General features: G+C 45.9%; 1 protein-coding gene across 1 annotated transcript; it reads right to left on the reverse strand.

The window, feature by feature from the left end:
• Positions 1-14870: 14870 nt before the first annotated feature.
• LOC103348042 (heterogeneous nuclear ribonucleoprotein A1-like) lies at positions 14871-16193 on the reverse strand. The gene has a single exon (XM_070078557.1). The coding sequence runs from the start codon at positions 16105-16107 to the stop codon at positions 15238-15240; it is 870 nt and encodes a 289-aa protein (XP_069934658.1). The 5' UTR covers positions 16108-16193; the 3' UTR covers positions 14871-15237.
• Between the last annotated feature and the right edge of the window lie 4886 nt (positions 16194-21079).

Below are 21079 nucleotides of genomic sequence, written 5' to 3' on the forward strand. Positions count from 1 at the left end.
CAACTGAGCGTCCTCCCATAATGGGACTCACTGGGGGCTGGGCCTGGAAGAGTGAGCAGCAAACGCTCCAGCAGGACCCACTGTGAGGCCGAGAAGCAGAGCACCCCCTCCAATGCAATTTGCTTTCAGTTTCTCGCTCCCAGGCAGTAAGTAGAATCCATGAATTAAAGATAATGAGTGTCCTTCCAGAAAATGCAACTGTAATTATAGACATTTACGTGCACTTAGTGCATTTGAGAAGAATCAATCGTTTCACAGTTCACAGAGGATCCTGCTGGCTGGAGGGCAAACTCGGGACCCTCAGGAACCTGAGAATCATGAGAAGGGTAAGAGGGGCCCAGGGAATCGAGAGGGGGCGAGTTGAGCCCTCCTCATGGAGACTGGAGCATTTAACATTCAGGACACCCCACCAAGTCGTACGTAGGCTTAGGAGCTGAACGGCCAGGTCCCCTGCTAGGAACTTGCTCTTTCCTCTTCTTTTTGGTTTCCAAGTACACACTGAGTGCCAGGCACTAGGGCCACAAAGCATGAATCAGACCTCTGGTCTGTTGGCGAGGGCTTCGGACTGAATGTTTTTGTCCCTCTAAAATTCACGTGTTGAAACTTAACCCCCGATGTGCTGGGCTCAGGGTAAGACTTTTGGGAAGTCATTAAAGGCGGATCCCTCATGGATGGGATTAGTGTTCCTGAGCAAGAGACACAGGAGCTCCTTGTGCTGGGCTCCCTTCCGGATCTGGATCTGGGTCTGCCAGCACCTTGATCGTGGCCGTCCCAGCCTTTAGAATTGAGAAATGGAAAGGTGTTGTTGAAGCCACACAGCAGCAAGGACGGCCAAGAAATCGAGCCAGACTGCAGCGTGAGGAGTCACGGAGAAACGGGCATGGTTGGGATTTCGGGGCGAAAGTGGCTTTTATGCTGAGAGCTAGAGGAAGAATACAGAGAGCCGGGTGTGTAGGGTGAGGGTTGGGGGAGGGGGCCATATTTCAGGCAGAATGCGGGAAAGCCCTGGGAGGAGAGAGAGTACCGCCCACGAGAAGAGCTCAGAGAAGCTCCGTGGGGCCGGTCTGCAGGATTCACTGAGGAGGTGGCTGGAGAGGGACTGCGCAGAGAAGCTGAAGGCGTTTTTGCTGACTTTTAAGCACTCTGAGAAAGTAGCAAGTCCTGGCCTTGAGGCGTGTAGAGACTTCTATTGTCCCTCCATATTTCCAGGGCAGGAGCCCCTGGCTTCTTCCCATCGCTTAGTCTGCTGAGTGACAGAGGGCAGCGTGGGCTTTTACGCCTTGCTCCCGGCTCGCTGGAAGCCCTCCGCACGCCTGCCGGCACGCCTGCAATGACTCTCCGTGCCACACGGATCAAGTTCAGATCCCAGACAGTGGCGTCGGGGGCCTTTCCCAGCCACCCCACCTACTGCTGCCTGCCGCTTAGATGTGTCCAAGAAGTGACACAGTGAGATTCTTCAAATGAGAAAATAGTGGGCTCCCCGCGGAGGTCCGGCTCACGCTCATGCTCTAGCGCTCACGCTCATACTCTAGCCCTCCCGCTTGGCCGTGTCGATGCCTCCGTCACTGAGTCAGTACGTGAGAGAAGCCTGCCTTCCACAGAGAAGCCTTGCCGCTGGGAGAGCCTGCGCTCCTTCTCATATAACAGCGTGTTTTTCATGATTGTTACGTCTATGAAGTCACACAATAACTGACTGATGGGACCCGGGCTCCTAGGGTTAGTTTCCTGCAAGCCTTTGGCCTCATTTTCACCCACCGATCAACACGTAGCCTTGTTGCATGCCTGTTTCTTTTGAAAAATGCCTCATTAACCCAGTACGTGGTATTGATTCATGAGCATAGAACTGGTGTCTAATAGCACCATGACTCACGCCTGGAGGAGTCTGACCCAGCTCACGTATTTTCCGTGCAAGGCAAGTCCCAGCCTTCTTGTCGTCAAGAACAGAACACAGCAGTTCAGCCCTCCGCTGTGGGACTGTGTTAAGCCAAGAAATGATTAACCAAAAGCCCCAAAAATATGGAAAACATGGCACTACAGAGGCCATGGGAGGGCACTTGTTTTCCATTGGCGAGATGACCCAGGGAGACAGCATTGCCTTGTGTGACCTCAGCCAGGAATGTGCGTGTTGGGCAAGGCAAGGTTCTCACTACGTGGCAGCTGTCCACGAGAGACCTCAAAAATGATGCCAGCATTGATTTTAGGGTTACTAATTTTAGCGAGCATGCAAATCCACAAACAGAGTGCCTGTGGATCATGAAACCCGACTGTCTTTATATGAGAGCATTCATTAGTCTGAAGTTAGTCATGTACACGACTTTTCTTCCCCTGGAGTCTAGTGCCTGTCCCATGAGCTCATCCAAGGATTCAAACGCAGGAAGCAACGCTAACAACCAGCTGACATGGGGGCTTACTGCACAGTTTTCTGTATGCATTTTCTCAGGGCTTGTAAAGAATTCTCAGAAGTCTGTCCTCTTCTTATTTTCACATTACAGATGGGGAGACCAAGGTTCAGCAGTGATAAGTAATCCTTGCCTGTAATAACACAGGCATGGGAAGAGGATTTTCACACAACCTAGCTCAGAAGCCTACAAGATTTAACTACTGTGTGTTGCCCTGCTTGTGAATATTTTTTTTATTTTTATTTTTTTAGAAAGCACAAGGTCTTTTGCATAATCAGCTGACCAACTTCTGAGAATGACAGTTGACCCAACTGGAGAGAGAGGAAGGAGGGAAGCTTCTAGAAGGAGGCAGAGTTGGTGGCAGGAGCTCATGTGTGTGGCCCCTCAAGGACTGGATTCACTTGTCGGGTTGAGAAGGTGAATGGGCAAAGCTGTTATGGAAGGCAGGGTTCCTGTTTATGGGTGAAACAGAAGAGAATCATCCACAATGGATCCATTTGGCTGTAGGCACACTTCCAGGGTGCCAAGGCTGCTCCCCAGGCAGCACAGTGTGGGGCCAGAAGAGACATGACTGTGGGAGGTGAGGGTCTTTCCGGTGGCAGCCTGGGGTCTGACTCTGTCAGGGACACTGAGGCCAGGCTTCAGTTGTGCGGGATCCAGGAGATCATATGTCACGTAAGAGAAATTCCTGGCCCGGGCCGCGGCTCAGTAGGCTAATCTTCTGCCTTGCGGCGCCGGCACACTGGGTTCTCATCCCGGTTGGGGCGCCGGATTCTGTCCCAGTTGCCCCTCTTCCAGGCCAGCTCTCTGCTGTGGCCAGGGAGTACAGTGGAGGATGGCCCAAGTGCTTGGGCCCTGCACCCCATGGGAGACCAGGAGAAGCACCTGGCTCCTGCCTTCGGATAGGTGCGGTGCGCCGGCCGCAGTGCGCCAGCCGCGGCAGCCATTGGAGGGTGAACCAACGGCAAAGGAAGACCTTTCTCTCTCTCTCTCTCTCTCTCTCTCTCACTGTCCACTCTGCCTGTAAAAAAAAATAAATAAATAAAAAGAAACTCCCACAGGGCGACACTTCAATGCTCTGCCTACACCCTTGTGGGTCAGAGTGGAGTACTTGCACCAGACCCAAGCTAAGCCATTGACTTTTCCACTTAAAATGTGCACAGGCTGCTGAACTATAAGGAAATGGCTGTGTACTCAAGGTACCGATGAGCAGAAAAAGAAATATCACATGGTTGGTTCCCGGGACGTCCATGACGCATCTGGCCGGAGAGACCCTCCTTCCCACTGGGAGGGAGCTGACACTCAAAGCCTGGTGTGTGTCCGGGACATTCTGACTGGGAACATAACTGCACTAAGCAATACAATGGTTTTTTTTTTTTTTTTTTTTTTTTTTTTTTTTTTTTGACAGGCAGAGTGGACAGTGAGAGAGAGAGACAGAGAGAAAGGTCTTCCTTTGCCGTTGGTTCACCCTCCAATGGCCGCCGCTACAGCCGGCGCACCGCGCTGATCCTGGCAGGAGCCAGGAGCCAGGTGCTTTTCCTGGTCTCCCATGGGGTGCAGGGCCCAAGCACCTGGGCCATCCTCCACTGCACTCCCTGGCCATAGCAGAGAGCTGGCCTGGAAGAGGGGCAACCGGGACAGAATCCGGCGCCCCAACCGGGACTAGAACCCGGTGTGCCGGCGCCGCAAGGTGGAGGATTAGCCTATTGAGCCACGGCGCCGGCTAATACAATGGTTCTTGAGCACACTGTTGCTGTGCGCACTGTGAGCCACTTCCAGTCCCCGCTGAAGTCCTTCCAGGTCACAGGAGTGTAGGGGAGCCCCTGAGAGTGTCCGTGTCTGGCAGGGGACGCTGGGCTGTCTCCAGCAAGAACAGTTTCCATACTTGAGAGCAAGTTGTCAGATTTTCCCAGAGACAGAAAGGTCAAGATCTTAGAGAGGAGGCGGCTGCTGCCTATGCTCAGACTCCCTCCTGCCAAAGGCGGTGCTTGGCACTTGTCTCCACCTCGCCACCCCGTGCAGGATGAAGAAAGAACCAGTTCTGCACAGCGTTTCCCTCTCGCCCTCTGCCTGGCACTGCTCTGACGATTTCCTCTTGCGGAAGGCGCAAGCTCTTCCCCCACGCCCAGAATTCCTTTCAGGTAACGAAGACCCTCCAAGGACTGATCGTTCCAGCACTCCCTCCCCCATGCTAAGGATGCATCTAAGGATATGGGCAGTCCCAGTACCAGGAGAAACATTTGCATCTTTAACGGTTTCTCCCGTGACCGTAATTTATGCAGTTCATAGCTCATCTAGCTTCTCCAAGGCCTGTGGCCACTGGGACAATGAGAATGGACCTGGTCAAAGTGATGCTGTGGACAAAAGGTGTCTCCGTTGACCCCACACCACCAGTTACCTTCTTTCTGTAGATGCGGCTGCTGGTTGCAGCGTCTCCTCTTCTCCCACAGCTACAGTTCTCCTTGTGAGCATACTTCAGAAAGTTTGCAGAATATTGAATTAAAACATAATTTTGGTGCAAAAATTTTTCAAAATCCGTGCATTTTTTTTTTTACAATAAGCACTTTCCATGAACTTTTAACAATGGTATTTAGTTAAGAAGAAAGATCAGAGAGAGTGAGTGGAGGGGGGAGAGAAAGGAACACACAGAAACCGAAAGAGGTCCCATCTGCCAGTTAACTCGCTAAATACCTGCAACAGCTGAGGCTATGCATTAGCAGCAGCTGGAGTCAGTGGCCAGAGCTACGGCTTGAACCCAGGTACTCTGGTGTGGTATGTGGGCATCCTAACCAGAGTCTCAGCTGCCGTGCCCAACTCCTGGGTCCCCATGGACGTTTCAAAGACCCCTGTATGGTTATGGGTACTGTACTCTTGGGAGTTGCACTACTGGGAGACAGTGTATGAATATGTAACCCAAATAAAATTGGGCCCCCTTGAAGCCAGGCTCCACCAAAACAACCTTAAAATGAAACAAAAATGTGACCTCAGAGCACTGAGGTGTAACACGTCTTTTTCTGGTCCTGAGGCAGCAGTGTACTATGTTGTACATAAAAATTTCTGGAAAGTCCATGTTTTAAATCTCTTCCTTCAGGGGAAAGGGAGCGAGAGAGGGGAGGGTTGCGGGTGGGAGGGACATTATGGGGCGGGGGGGAAGCCATTGTAATCCATAAGCTGTACTTTGGAAATTTATATTCATTAAATAAAAGTTAAAAAAAAAATCTCTTCCTTCAATCCTATTCCGCACAAGAGCAGGTGGTTTTTTTTTTTTTTTTTTTTTTTTTTTTTTTTTTTTTTTTTTTTTGCCAGGCAGAGTTAGACAATGAGAGAGAGAGAGACAGAGAGAGAAAGGTCTTCCTTCCGTTGGTTCACCCCCCAATGGCCACTGTGGCTGGTGTGCTGTGCTGATCCGAAGCCAAGGAGCCAGGCGCTTCCTCCTGGTCTCCCATGCGGGTGCAGGGCCCAAGCACTTGGGCCATCCTCCACTGCCCTCCCGGCCACAGCAGAGAGCTGAACTAGAGGGGGAGCAACCGGGACAGAATCCGGCGCCTGGGACTGGGACTAGAAACCCTGGGTGCCAGCGCCGCAGGGGAGGATTAGCCAAGTGAGTCGCGTCGCCAGCCAGGTTCTTTCTTTTCCTTTCTCTCCTTGAAACTTCCCGTCTCCAAGCACCTGGCCACCCCTTCCTCCTCACAACAGCCCTCATCTTGCCCGGCCCTTTTCCTGCCTTCTGGATGTTCTTTCCTCTGTAGCCCTGGGCTCTGTCCTATTTTCTGCTCCACTTTTCTTCTTCAGTCCTGTATTCTACCCATTTCCCACTTGTCACAATAAGAGCATGTTAGTAGATGCACATCAAGAGAAGTTCTGAGGTCGCAACGAAGGCAGTGTGTCACAAGGAAGGAACCACAGCAGTGGTGCTTCCTGGCTCCCACACTTCTCTGTGTGTGTGTTGGGAAAAACAGACAAAACATCTTGTCCAACGCAAAATCCTTGGCACCTTAGAACTGTGCTGGTATTTCACAGAGATGAGTGGAACAGGATTTGTGTTTAGTGCAACCTCTGCTCATTCTTAAATCCAGTGAGCATGCTACCACTACAGTTTCAAGCTATTTTTCAAATGTGTTAGTACAGGATCTGGCTTCGGACAGTGGACAGCTGTCCCAGTGTTACCGTCAGCAACTTGTCCACCTGCTTTTTTCACTCACTTGGCTGTTGTCAGTAGCCTCTTGAATGTGTGATGCCATTTATGTCAGTGCCCTCAGCCCTTCCCTTCTCTGGACCATACTCTCACTCAGTAGTGATTTCCAGGGACTTTTCTGATTTTCTACTTGATTGTAAACTTAGTTCCTAATGAGGAATATGACACATAATGAATTCTTAAAAACATTTCTTGTGGGGCTGGCGCTGTGGCTCAGTGGGTTAATGTCCTGGCCTGAAGCGCCAGCATCCCATATGGGCACCGGTTCTAGTCCTGGCTGCTCCACTTCCAATCCAGCTCTCTGCTGTGGCCTGGGAAAGCAGTAGTAGATGGCCCAAGTGGTTGGGCCCCTGCACTGGCGTGGAAGACCCAGAAGAAGCTCCTGGCTCGGATCGGCGCAGCTCTGGCTGTTGTGGCCAATTAGGGAGTGAACCAGTGGATGGAAGACCTCTCTCTCTCTGTCTCTCTGTCTTTCTCTCTCTTTGTAACTCTTTCAAATAAATAAATCTTTTTAAAAAAGGAAAAGAAAACATTTCTTGTACTGGTGTGGAGGTCTGGCCTAGTAGTTAGGATCCTATATTTAGTATCTGGTTTGGAGTCCCAGCCCCTCTGTTGACTCCAGCTTCCTGCTAATGTACACCCTGGGAAGCAACAGGTAATAGTTCAAGTACGTAAGTCCTTGCTTCCCTTGTGTTAGACCTGTATTGAGTTCCTGTCTCCTGGTAACTACCAGGCCCAGTCCTGGCTGTTGTAGGCATTTGAAGAGTTACTCAGTGGATGGAAAAATCTCTGTTGGCCTGTCTGTCCTTTTGCCTCTTGAATAAATAAAAAGTAAAAAAAAATATTTCTTGTATGGATGAATAAAATAATTTATGAATGAGGAATTATAAAAATTATGTTTTTTCTAAGCTTGGATCAATTTCTGGTGATCATTTTGGTGAAATTTGCTATTTCAAACAAACCAGTATATGAAATAACTTTTTACCCAATCTAAGGATGTGTGTCTTCTATTCTGCAAAGTTCTCAGTATTTTATCTCTTCTAATGTTTCCTCTTCCTCATTTTAGCTATTTTCTCCATTTGGAACACTACTTCCACATGTGTTGGAGCTTCTCATTTGACCCTTTATAACTTTGTTTTTATTTCACCATGTATGTATTTTACTGCATTCAGGATGATATCTTACACATACAGGATAATCTATGCTATGCTGCTTCATAAATAAACTCAGAAAAACAGAAGTTTTCTTCTTGCCTGTATCACAGTTTGATGCAAGTTGGGGAGGGGGTTGGAGGTCCCTGGATAGGTCTCCACAAGCTGTGACTCGGAGATCAAACTTCTTTCCATAACCATAACCAACATGTGGTCTTCATGATCTCCAAGGGAGGGGTTCATCACCCGGGGTGTTCTGTGGCCTTCCCTAAAGGTTAAATGCATTCCTTTCACTCATGTCCCAGTCACAGGATCCCAATGTCACTGCAAAGGCATCCAGAAAATAGGTTTTTTTTTTTATGTGCCCAGTAGAGGAAGTGATGTTGGTGAGTACTGAGCAAGCCTCTACCAAAATTATTTATTTCTCTTTTTCAGTACACTGGTTCTCTTTTACTTTATCTAGCCTACTAAATCCCATCTACCACGTTCTTCCCTCAATTTCTTTTATTTTCAGTAATTTGAGGTTCATGTTTATATGTGTTTTTTCCAAACTTATAACCTATTGTCAATGTAAGAATATTATTTTTTATTTATCTCATTGAGGACTCTAAACAAACTTGTTTTAAACACCTTGGCAGATTACTCCATTGTTTCAGTTCCTCAGGGATGATTTGTCCCAATGGTCGACCCTACCAACCTGTTCTGATTCCTATGAATGTTCTTATGTGCTGTGTGAAAGCTGATGATTCATGCTTACTCCTCCCTGTAGAATGGGGTCATTATTGTCTCAGCCTGGTCCTCTGCGATGCACAGCTCTAGCTAGTCTTCATAGACGCTCTGGGGCATTTTGCTCAATTATGCAAGGCCATTGGGGATGACATAGCTCTAGGGCCTGTTTAGATGTAAGAGTCTCTGCTTCCTGTCATTCCAAGCACACAGGTTCTGAAAATTTAGTTAGCACTAGCTTAGCCTCCTTGCTTAGTCCCGGGCTGCAGATAGGGAGCTGGATTCTGGTTCCTATCCACTGACTTTTCCCATGGAATGCCCTGTTCAACACATTCTACATGGTTCCAGCTTTTCTTGTCCTGCATGGTTTCAGTTCTGCCTACCTCCTTGCAAATGCACCATCATATATGTTACTCAACACACATGATATTATAGTTATTTGTGAATAGCTCTGTCTTAACTAGACTGTAAGCACTGTAAGGGTAGACACTATGCCCTCTTTATGTTACTGCCTCAGAGCCCAGCACAATGGCTCCAGATTAGGGGCACTCAGTGTTGGTGAAATTGAATTTGATATGTTTTAGGGTCTTTTGAGAAATCCAATTTTTATTATCATCTAGAAATGAGTCTCCAGTAGTACAACATGATGTTTGTGGGAGATAATTTACAGACACAACTAAAAGGCATGTATTTGGACTCTGTAAATGATTTTCTGATCGGCCTGTTTGTATGCTAACTTGTGCAAGGCCTTTTATTTGCTCTCATTTTGCTCTTTTGAAGATATAATTGCTTCTTGGTTCCATATTTCTATTGCTCATTACTCTGTTCCATACCATTTCATTCTGAAAAGAAAGCAAAATAGGATGTTTAAAATTAATGATGTGGGGCACAGCTTTTTTCCTTCCCTCTACCTCTAGGCAGAATTAGCAAATGGCTTGAACACCAGCCATTCTTTTTATTGGAAGCATCTGGGTTTCATTAGGGTAAGAAAAATCACTGCTTACAAGGGGAGAGGCCCCAGACCTTTGCAATCACAGGGATGTTTATCTACTCCTACTGCTTCCTCCCCAAACCAGGCAAGCGTGTGGTAACTGCTTCTGTTTCAATGCAACTTAAAGAGTCAGAGACACTGGTTCTACAATTTAGAAATTCCGAGGGCAGGGGTTTCCTCACTGGTTTCGTTTCCAAAGATTCAGAAATGAGCAGTTTCTCAGATGACACACGATGCTGTGTGGCAGAGCTTACATCTTTTTAAAACTGCCCCTCCCCCTGAAGAAACTGTAACAGCAGTAGTCATGCTTTTACCTTGTGAGGGTAGTTGGAGTGCTGTCTCCCCCTCTGGAGCCAAGTGTAACTTGGTTATAATGGAACATTCAAAGACACACCATGGAACCATCATAGCGGGAGATGGAATGTTCGGTGACAGGTGTTTCAAAAGCAATAGTAGCTGTTCCAGCAGGTATGAAGCTTGTGAGCTACCCCTGCATCCTAACAAGTGAAAAATGGAACAAATGGAAAAAAATCAACAACTTTTCTTAGATCCATAAAAGAAGTGAGGTTGCAGGGCAAACCTCTCCAAAACTGGAGAGATACACAGGCAAAGACAGAGAGCCATAACTTACTGGAGCAAGAACCAGTGCTGGGTTGGGAGAAACTGAACTGTAGACTATGAATTGCTAGCAGTTCAGTGTAAACAGCTCTGAGACGTAAGAGATCCAGGGGATCAAGGGCTGGTGTTGGAGCACAGCAGATTTAACCCCAACTTGTGCTGCTGACAGCCCATATCAGAGTGTCAGTTCAAGTTCTGGATGCTCCACTTCCAATCCAGCTTCCTGCTAATACACCTGAGAAGGTGCTGGGTGATGGCTTCTGCCATCAGTGTGAGAGACCAGGATTGAATTTCTGTCTCCTAACTTCAGCCTGGCCGAGACCCAGGGAGTCCCATTCACAGAGAGGGGCCCACATTTTCTGTATTTTACCTCCAGGAGCTTGACTTTGAGAGGGAAAAAGAAGCACCTTGAAACATGACAGTGAATTCTGTCCTTAACAAAGCCCATTCTAAGGAGAAGCTTTGAGAGCCTAACCTGCCGGTTTTTTTTTTTTTTTAATTTGATAGGTAGAGTTACAGACACACAGAGAGAGACAGAGAGAAAGATCTTCCTCTGTTGGTTCACTCCCCAAATGGCTGTGATGGCCGGCACTGCGCCGATCCAAAGCCAGGAGCCAGGTGCTTCTTCCTGGTCTCCTATGTGGGTGCAGGGGCCCAAGCACTTGGGCCATCCTCCATTGCCCTCCCGGGCCCCAGCAGAGAGCTGGACTGGAAGAGGAGCAACCAGGACTAGAACCTGGCACCCATATGGGATGCCGGCTCGGCAAGGCTGAGGATTAGCCAAGTGAGCCAGGGTGCCGGCCCCGGCCCCCCTGCCGGGTTTTATTGGAGCTTATCTAATCCAACTCCAGCTCACCATAGTCATCTGGGTGGGAAACTGAAAAGCACATGTAAAGTTCCAAAGCAAAGGCTCATTAAAGTACTGAGCCTCAATCACAAGTTGGTAGAATCATCCCTTCCCCACGACTTTACCAACACATTATTAAAAGTTGCTTTGTAGCAATTTCTTTTACCCACTACATCACATCTGGCTATCAAGAAAAAAAAAATGGCAAAACATGCTAAAAGGCAAAACACTCTTTTTTTTAAAAAAAAAAAAGCTTTATTTATTTATTTGAAAGGCAGAGTTAGAGAGGGAGAGACAGAGAGATCTTCCATCTGTTGGTTCACTCCCCAAATGGCCGAAACGGAAGGAGCTGGACCAGTCTGAAGCCAGGAGCCAGGAGCTTTTTCCAGTTCTCCCATGTGGGTGTAGGGCCCCAAGGACTTGGACCATCTTCCACTGCTTTCCTAGGGGTACTAGCAGAGAGCTCAATCTGAAGAGGAGTAGCTGGGACTTGAACTGGCGCCCATATAGGATGCTGGCACCAAAGGCAGCAGCCCCAACACATGGTTTTAAGAGACAGTGCAAGTATCAGAACCAGACTCAGATATGGTAGGGATATTGGAATCACCAGATTGGGAATTTAAAACAAATATGACAATGCTAAGAACTCTGTTGGATAAATTTGATTGCATGCAAGAACAGATGGGCAGTGTAAGCAGAAAGATGGAAATCCTAAGAAACAATCAAAGAGAAGTTAGAGATTAAAAACTCTGTAACAGAAATGAGGAATGCCTTTGATGGGCCAGGGTTCTCTTGTATTAGTCTACTTATTCTATGGATCTCTCTCTGGACTTAGCCTTTCTCGTGAATTTATGAGGTCAGCTCACCTGATCACAGAGGCTGAGAAGTTCCACAATAGTTGACTGTAGGCTAGGGAGCAAAAGAAGCCAATAGTGTGGTTCAGTCCAGGAAGCAGAAGTCTTACAACTGGGGAGTGGGACCTAAGGCCCAAGAGTCCCCAGTAAGTCCAGGAGCCCCAGAGCCAAAGAACCTGGCATCTGCTGTCTAGGAACAGCAGCAGGAGAAAATGTGCCCTGCTCCAGCAGAGAACCAGGGAGAGAGCTGCTCCTGTGTTGCTGCTCCATCTAGGTTCCCTACTGGTTGAGTGTCCCCTCCCACATTGTGCATGGATCTTTCCCACTGAGTTTGCTGACCCACACCCTCATCTTTGAAAACACCCTCAAAGACACACCTAGAAGTGAACCTTTTTCCAAATCTCCAGGTCTCCCTCAATCCAGCCAGGCTGACACTCCAAATTAGCCATCACACTCATAGCCTGCACACCTGCGGGGGAAAAATAACTCTGAACTTGAGGAAACCTCAATAGAAATTGCTGTCAAAACTGCAAACAAAATGGAAAAGGACAAAACAAAGCAGCACCCAGAACTGTGGGACAGTGATAAAAGGTGTAAATGGTGGGAAAGGCAGAAGAAAGAAACAAATGTTTGAAGCAACAAGGACTGAAATTGTCTCAAAATTAATGTCAGACACCAAACCGCAGATCCAGAATGCTCAGACAACACCAAGCAAGACACTGCCAAAAAAACTGCACCAACACATACCATGTTCAAACTGTAGACGATCAGAGATAAAATATCTTGAAAGAAGCCCAAGGGAAGAACATCTTGCCCATAAAGGAGCAAAGATAAGAATTACCTCTGACCTTTCAGAAACTTTGCACAGAAGAAGAGGGTGAAGTGAAATATTGAGAGTGTTGGCAGGAAGAAAACACCAACCTACAATTCTGTAGACAGCAAAATCATCCTTCAAAAGCGAAGGAGAAATAAAGACATTCTCAGACAAATAACATGGAGGGGATCTGTAACCAGTAGACCTGCCATGCAAGAAACGTTAACAGAAGAGAGGAGGAAAATTATAGGTCAGAAACTCCAATTTACATAAATAAAAGAAGACTTAGAAGAAGGAATAAATGAAGGTAAAAACGAAAACTCTTCATTTTCCAATTCTTAATTAATGCAACAGACAGTAGCAGCAATGTATTTGATTATGCATGCTTAAGTGTTTCTGTGTGCTTCTATATTGTTGAGCCTCTGTATTGGCCCACTTTGCATTTGTAAATTCAACTAGTCATGAGTCAAAAAAAATATTGAAGGGGATGAGTATTTGGTGCAGCAGTTAAGGTGCTACTTAAAGGGTAATGCTTAAAACAGCAGTTAAGTCTGTGCTTGGAACACCTAGATCCCATGTCAGAGTGCCTGGGTCAAGTCTTAGCTTCTCTGCGTCTTCCTCCTGCTTCCTTGCTGATGTGCACCCAGGGAGGCAGCAGGTGATGGCTCAAGAACTTGAGTCCCTGGCACCCACACTGCAAACCCAGGTGGAGTTCCTGGCTCCTGGTTTTGGTTTGGCCCAGCCCTGGCTTGTGGGCATTTGCACAGGGAAGCAGAAGATAAAATGTCTCTCTGTGTCTATCTCCCTGCCTTTCAAGCAAAAAAAATTTTTTTTTAAAAGATGCTGCTTTAATCTTGTACAACAAAAACAAAGCCGGAGGCATCACAATACCAGATTTCAGGACATACTACAGGGCAGTTGTAATCAAAACAGCATGGTACTGGTACAGAAACAGATGGATAGACCAATGGAACAGAATTGAAACACCAGAAATCAACCCAAACATCTACAGCCAACTTATATTTGATCAAGGATCTAAAACCAATTCCTGGAGCAAGGACAGTCTATTCAATAAATGGTGCTGGGAAAACTGGATTTCCACGTGCAGAAGCATGAAGCAAGACCCCTACCTTACACCTTACACAAAAATCCACTCAACATGGATTAAAGACCTAAATCTACGACCTGACACCATCAAGTTACTAGAGAACATTGGAGAAACCCTTCAAGATATTGGCACAGGCAAAGAGTTTCTGGAAAAGACCCAGGAGGCACAGGCAGTCAAAGCCAAAATTAACTATTGGGATTGCATCAAATTGAGAAGTTTCTGTACTGCAAAAGAAACAGTCAGGAGAGTGAAGAGACAACCGACAGAATGGGAAAAATTATTTGCAAACTATGCAACAGATAAAGGGTTAATAACCAGAATCTACAAAGAGATCAAGAAACTCCACAAAAACAAAACCAACAACCCACTTAAGAGATGGGCCAAGGACCTCAATAGACATTTTTCAAAAGAGGAAATCCAAATGGCCAACAGACACATGAAAAAATGTTCAAGGTCATTAGCAATCAGGGAAATGCAAATCAAAACCACAATGAGGTTTCACCTCACCCCGGTTAGAATGGCTCACATACAGAAATCTACCAACAACAGATGCTGGCGAGGATGTGGGGAAAAAGGGACACTAACCCACTGTTGGTGGGAATGCAAACTGGTCAAGCCACTATGGAAGTCAGTCTGGAGATTCCTCAGAAACCTGAAGATAACCCTACCGTTCGACCCAGCCATCCCACTCCTTGGAATTTACCCAAAGGAATTTAAATTGGCAAACAAAAAAGCGGTCTGCAGCCTAATGTTTATTGCAGCTCAATTCACAATAGCTAAGACCTGGAACCAACCTAAATGCCCATCAACGGTAGACTGGATAAAGAAATTATGGGACATGTACTCTTTAGAATACTATACCGCAGTAAGAAACAATGAAATCCAGTCATTTACAACAAAATGGAGGAATCTGGAACACATCATGCTGAGTGAAATAAGCCAGTCCCAAAGGGACAATTACCATATGTTCTCCCTGATCGGTGACAACTGACTGAACACCAAAAAGGAAACCTGTTGAAGTGAAATGGACACTATGGGAAACGGTGACTTGATCAGCATAGCCCTGACTGTTAATGAACAACTTAATACATTATCCCTCTTAGTAGTTTTTTTGTCTGTTCTACTTAATATGACTGGTTTAATTCTGTAATTAATACACAGTGATTCTTTTTTTTTTTTTTTTAAAAAAAAGACACATTTATTCAGCGTCATGATCAGACTATTACATTTAGCAATCAACAGCATGGGTGCAAAAGAAAAAAAAAGAAAAAACTACATTAAAACCCTTTGTTGGAATGCTTTACACTTTCCACAGAACAGAAACTAAAATAACCTGTTATACAATTAGTCACAAATACAGTCCTCGAGTTTTTTTGCCCATACACATGAGTATTGTCTAAAACATGTCTTCTTTGTAGCAGCTAGGCCCTGCCACCACTGTGCTTGGCTGAGTTCACAAATCTGTTGTAACCTGTAGCTTCCCTGTCACTTCTCTGGCTCTCCTCTCCTGCTAAGCTTTGTTTCCTGGCAGTTATTAAAACCTTCTGCCACTGCCATAGCTGCTGCTGCTGCTAGAACCACCATAGCCACCTTGATTTCGTGGTTTGGCAAAATATTGGCCGCCACCACCATAGGGGCCAGAGCTTCTGCCTCCAAAATTTCCTCCCTTCATGGGTCCAAAATTTGAAGATTGATTGTTGTAATTGCCAAAATCATTGTAGCCTCCGCTGCCTCCAAAATTGCTTCCGTCATTACCAAATCCATTGTAACCATCCCCACTGCCACCATAACCACCTCCACCGCAGCTGCCGCCGAAGCCACCTCTCGGGGTGGACGAAGCGCTGGCCATCTCCTGCTTCGACAGGGCCTTCCTCACTTCACAGTTGTGGCCGTTCACAGTGTGGTATTTCTGAATGACAATCTTATCCACGGAGTCATGGTCGTCGAAGGTCACAAAAGCAAAGCCCCTCTTCTTGCCACTGCCTCGATCAGTCATGATCTCAATCACCTCGATTTTCCCGTACTGCTCAAAGTAATCTCGGAGGTGATGCTCTTCAGTGTCTTCTTTAATGCCACCCACGAAGATCTTTTTCACAGTGAGGTGGGCACCTGGTCTTTGGGAATCTTCTCTCGACACAGCCCTCTTTGGTTCCACAACTCTTCCATCCACTTTGTGTGGCCTTGCGTTCATGGCCGCATCCACCTCCTCCACGGTGGCGTAGGTGACAAACCCAAAGCCCCTGGAGCGCTTGGTGTTCGGGTCTCTCATTACCACGCAGTCCGTGAGCGTGCCCCATTGCTCAAAATGGCTCCTCAGGCTCTCATCGGTCGTCTCAAAGCTCAGCCCTCCGATGAAGAGCTTCCGCAGCTGCTCGGGCTCCTTGGGCGACTCTGACTTCGACATGACGGCGGTGGGAAGAGAGAACTCGACGATGCTTCCTCGGCGGCGTCCGCAAGCAGAAAGGAGTAAGCCAACGAACGTATCCGCCAATACACAGTGATTCTTAAGTGTTAAAAATTAACTGAAATGTGATCCCTGTTAAACATAAGAGTGGGAATAAGAGAGGGAAGAGATGTATAATTTGGGACATGCTCAAGCTGACTTGCCCCAAATGGTAGAGTTAAAAACAGACCAGGGGATTCCAATTCAATCCCATCAAGGTGGCATGTACCAATGCCATCTCACTATTCCAAGTGATCAATCTCAGTTCACAATTGATCATAATGAAAGGACTAAGAGTCAAAGGGAGCACATAAACAAGTCTAGTATCTGCTAACACTAACCGATGGAATAAATAAAGGGGAGAGTGATCCAACATGGGAAGTGGGATACTCAGCAGACTCATAGAATGGCAGATGTCCTAAACAGCACTCTGGCCTCAGAATCAGCCCTAAAGGCATTCAGATCTGGCTGAAAAGCCCATGAGAGTATTTCAGGCATGGAAAGCCAAGACACTCTGGCAAAAGATCTCTGCGAGTGAGATCCCAGTGGAAAGAATAGGTCTTCAAAGAAGGAGGTACCTTTCTCTGAAGGGAGGAGAGAACCTCCACTTTGACTATGACCTTGTCTAAACAAGATAAGAATCGGAGAACTCAGAGGGCTTCCATAGCCTTGGAAACTCATGACTGGAGCATAGGGAGATTACTGATGCCATAGACAGGAGTGTCAATTTGTAAAGTCAACAACAGGAGTCACTGTGCACTTACTCCTCATGTAGGATCTCTGTCCTTAATGTGCCGTGTATTGAGATTTAATGCTATAACGAGTACCCAAACAATATGTTTCACTTTGTGTTTCTATGGGGATGCAAACTGTTGAAATCTTTACTTAATGTATACTAAACTGATCCTCTGTAAAAAAAAAAAAAAAAGAAATTATCAACTCCCAACTTGAAAAAAAAAAAAAAAAAGGTGCTGCTTTACAGGCAGTCAAAGCCAAAATCAACTATTGGGATTGCATCAAATTGAGAAGTTTCTGTACTGCAAAAGAAAGAGGAGAGTGAAGAGACAACCGACAGAATGGGAAAAAGTATTTGCAAACTATGCAACAGATAAAGGGTTAATAACCAGAATCTACAAAGAGATCAAGAAACTCCACAAAAACAAAACAAACAACCCACTTAAGAGATGGGCCAAGGACCTCAATAGACATTTTTCAAAAGAGGAAATCCAAAAGCCCAACAGACACATGAAAAAATGTTCAAGATCACTAGCCATCAGGGAAATGCAAATCAAAACCACGATAAGGTTTCACCTCACCCCAGTTAGAATGGCTCACATACAGAAATCTACCAACAACAGATGCTGGTGAGGATGTGGGGAAAAAGGGACACTAACCCACTGTTGGTGGGAATGCAAACTGGTCAAGCCACTATGGAAGTCAATCTGGAGATTCCTCAGAAACCTGAAGATAACCCTACTGTTCAACCCAGCCATCCCACTCCTTGGAATTTATCCAAAGGAATTTAAATTGGCAAACAAGCAAGTGTCTGCACCCTAATGTTTATTGCAGCTCAATTCACAATAGCTAAGACCTGGAACCAACCTAAATGCCCATCAGCGGTAGACTGGATAAAGAAATTATGGGATATGTACTCTTTAGAATACTATACCTCAGGCCGGCGCCACGGCTCAATAGCCTAATCCTCCACCTTGCGGCGCTGGCACACCGGGTTCTAGTCCCGGTCGGGGCGCCGGATTCTGTCCTGGTTGCCCCTCTTCCAGGCCAGCCCTCTGCTGTGGCCCGGGAGTGCAGTGGAGGATGGCCCAAGTGCCTGGGCCCTGCACCCCATGGGAGACCAGGATAAGTACCTGGCTCCTGCCATCGGATCAGCGCAGTGTGCCAGCCGCAGTGCGCTGGCCACGGCGGCCATTGGAGGGTGAACCAACAGCAAAGGAAGACCTTTCTCTCTGTCTCTCTCTCTCACTGTCCATTCTGCCTGTCAAAAAATAAAAAAAAATAATTAAAAAAAAGAATACTATACTGCAGTAAAAAACAATGAAATCCAGTCATTTACAACAAAATGGAGGAATCTGGAACACATCATGCTGAGTGAAATAAGCCAGTCCCAAAGGGACAAATATCATATGTTCTCCCTGATCGGTGACAACTGACTGAACACCAAAAAGGAAACCTGTTGAAGTGAAATGGACACTATGGGAAACGGTGACTTGATCAGCATAGCCCTGACTGTTAATGAACAACTTAATACGTTATCCCTCTTAGTGTTTTTTTTTTGTCTGTTCTACTTAATACTACTGGTTTAATTCTGTAATTAATACACAGTTATTCTTAAGTGTTGAAATTTAACTGAAATGTGATCCCTGTTAAGTATAAGAGTGGGAATAAGAGTGGGAAGAGATGCACAATTTGGGACATGCTCAAGCTGACTTGCCCCAAATGGTAGAGTTAGAAACATACCAGGGGATTCCAATTCAATCCCATCAAGGTGGCATGTACCAATGCCATCTCACTAGTCCCAGTGATCAATTTCTGTTCACAGTTGATCATAATGAAAGGACTAAGAGTCAAAGGGATCACATAAACAAGTCTAGTGCCTGCTAATACTAACTGATAGAGTAAATAAAGGGGAGAGAACTATCCAACATGGGAAGTGAGATACACAGCAGACTCATAGAATGGCAGATGTCCTAAACAGCACTCTGGCCTCAGAATCAGCCCTAAAGGCATTCGGATCTGGCTGAAAAGCCCATGAGAGTATTTCAGGCATGGAGCGCCAAGACACTTTGGCAAAACAAAACAAAACAAAACAAAACAAAACAAAAACACCTAAATGAAAGATCTCTGTGATTCAGATCCCAGTGGAAAGAACAGGTCTTCAAAGAAGGAGGTACCTTTCTCTGAAGGGAGGAGAGAACCTCCACTTTGACTATGACCTTGTCTAAATAAGTTAAGAGTCAGTGAACTCAAAAGGCTTCTATAGCCTTGGAAACTCATGACTGGAGCATAGGGAGATTACTGATGCCATAAACAGGAGTGTCAATTTGTAAAGTCAACAACAGGAGTTACTGTGCACTTACTCCTCATGTAGGATCTCTGTCCTTAATGTGCTGTACATTGAGATTTAATGCTATAACGAGTACTCAAACAGTATTTTTCACTTTGTGTTTCTATGTGGGTGCAAACTGTTGAAATCTTTACTTAATGTATACTAAACTGATCTTCTGTATATAAAGAAAATTGAAAATGAATCTTGATATGAATGGAAGGGGAGAGAGAGCAGGAAAGGGGAGGGTTGCAGGTGGGAGTGAAGTCATTGGTGGGGGGAAGCCAATGTAATCCATAAGCTGTACTTTGGAAATCTATATTCATTAAATAAAAGTTAAAAAAAAGTGCTGCTTTAAATACCTACATCCCATATCAGAGTGCCTAGTTCAAGTTCCAGCTCTTCTGCTTCTGACCCAACTTCCTGTACACCCTAAGTTCCTGCCACCCACATGGCATTCCCAGGTTCTAGCTTTTGCATGGCCTAGCCTAGGCTGTTGCAGACATTTAGTGAGTGAGTCAGTGGATGGACTCCCTCCCTGCCCCCCTCTCTATCGCTCTCTCTTTTCTCATTTTATTTATTTATTTTTGTTTGTTTTTATTTGACAGGTAGAATTATAGACAGTGAGAGAGAGAGACAGAGAAAGGTCTTCCTTCTATTGGTTCACCCACCAAATGGCCACTACGGTCGGCACTGCACTGATCTGAAGCCAAGAGCCAGGTGCTTCTTCCTGGTCTCCCACGCAGGTGCAGGCACCCAAGCACTTGGGCCATCCTCCACTGCCCACTTTGCCCGGAGCAACTGGGACTAGAACCTGGTGCCCATATGGGATGCTGGCGCCACAAGCAGAGGATTAACCAAATGAGCCACAGCGCCAGCCGCTCTTTTCTCATTTTGAACAAAAATAAATAAAATACATATTCATTCTATAATTAAACTATATACAAATACCTCTGTCCTGAACAAGTACAGCCTTTTTCTTGTCATTATTCCCTGAACAATATGGTATAATAGTGATTTGCATAAGATGTCTCAGGTATTATAAGTAATGCAAGATTGATTTAAAGTACTGAAATATAGGAGGATACACATCAATTGTATGTTAACACTATACCATTTTATACAGGGACTAGTGTATCTAGGGATTTTGGTATACCTGGGGGGTGGGCACGTCCTTGAACCAGTCCCCCACAGATCTTGACAGACAACTGTATCAGTGAAACGAATGACAGCAATAGATACATGGGAGAGGGAAAATAACTAAAATTATTTAATTATAAGGTCCTTCACTATCTGTGAAGCTATATTTGAAAGTGGACTTGGATAAGTTTTAAATTTGTATTGTGGGGCCGGCGCCGTGCCTCACTTGGTTGATCCTCCGCCTGTGGTGCCGGCATCCCATATGGGCACCAGGTTCTAGTCCCGGTTGCTCCTCTTCCAGTCCAGCTCTCTGCTGTGGCCCAGGAGGGCAGTGGAGGATGGCCCAAGTGCTTGGGCTCCTGCATCTGGCTCCTGGATTTTGATTGGTGCGGCGCCAGCTGTGGCAGCCATATGGGGAGTGAACCAATGAAAGGAAGACCTTTCTCTCTGTCTCTCTCTCTCACTGTCTATAACTCTACCTGTCAAATAAAAAAAAAAAGGAATAAATTTGTATTACAAACTACAGAGTAACCACTTTAAAAAAAAAAAGAAAAGAACAAAACTTTAAAAATGCAACTTATATGTTAAAGAGAAAATGAAGTCATATAAAATGGTACATTTTTAAAAAATTTTGTTTATTTTTTGACAGATAGAGTTAGACAGTGAGAGAGAGAGAGAAAGGTCTTCCTTCTGTTGGTTCACTCCCCAAATGGCGACTACGGCTGGTGT

The sequence above is a fragment of the Oryctolagus cuniculus genome, chromosome 1, assembly GCF_964237555.1.
Source record: "Oryctolagus cuniculus chromosome 1, mOryCun1.1, whole genome shotgun sequence".
NCBI lineage: Eukaryota > Metazoa > Chordata > Mammalia > Lagomorpha > Leporidae > Oryctolagus > Oryctolagus cuniculus.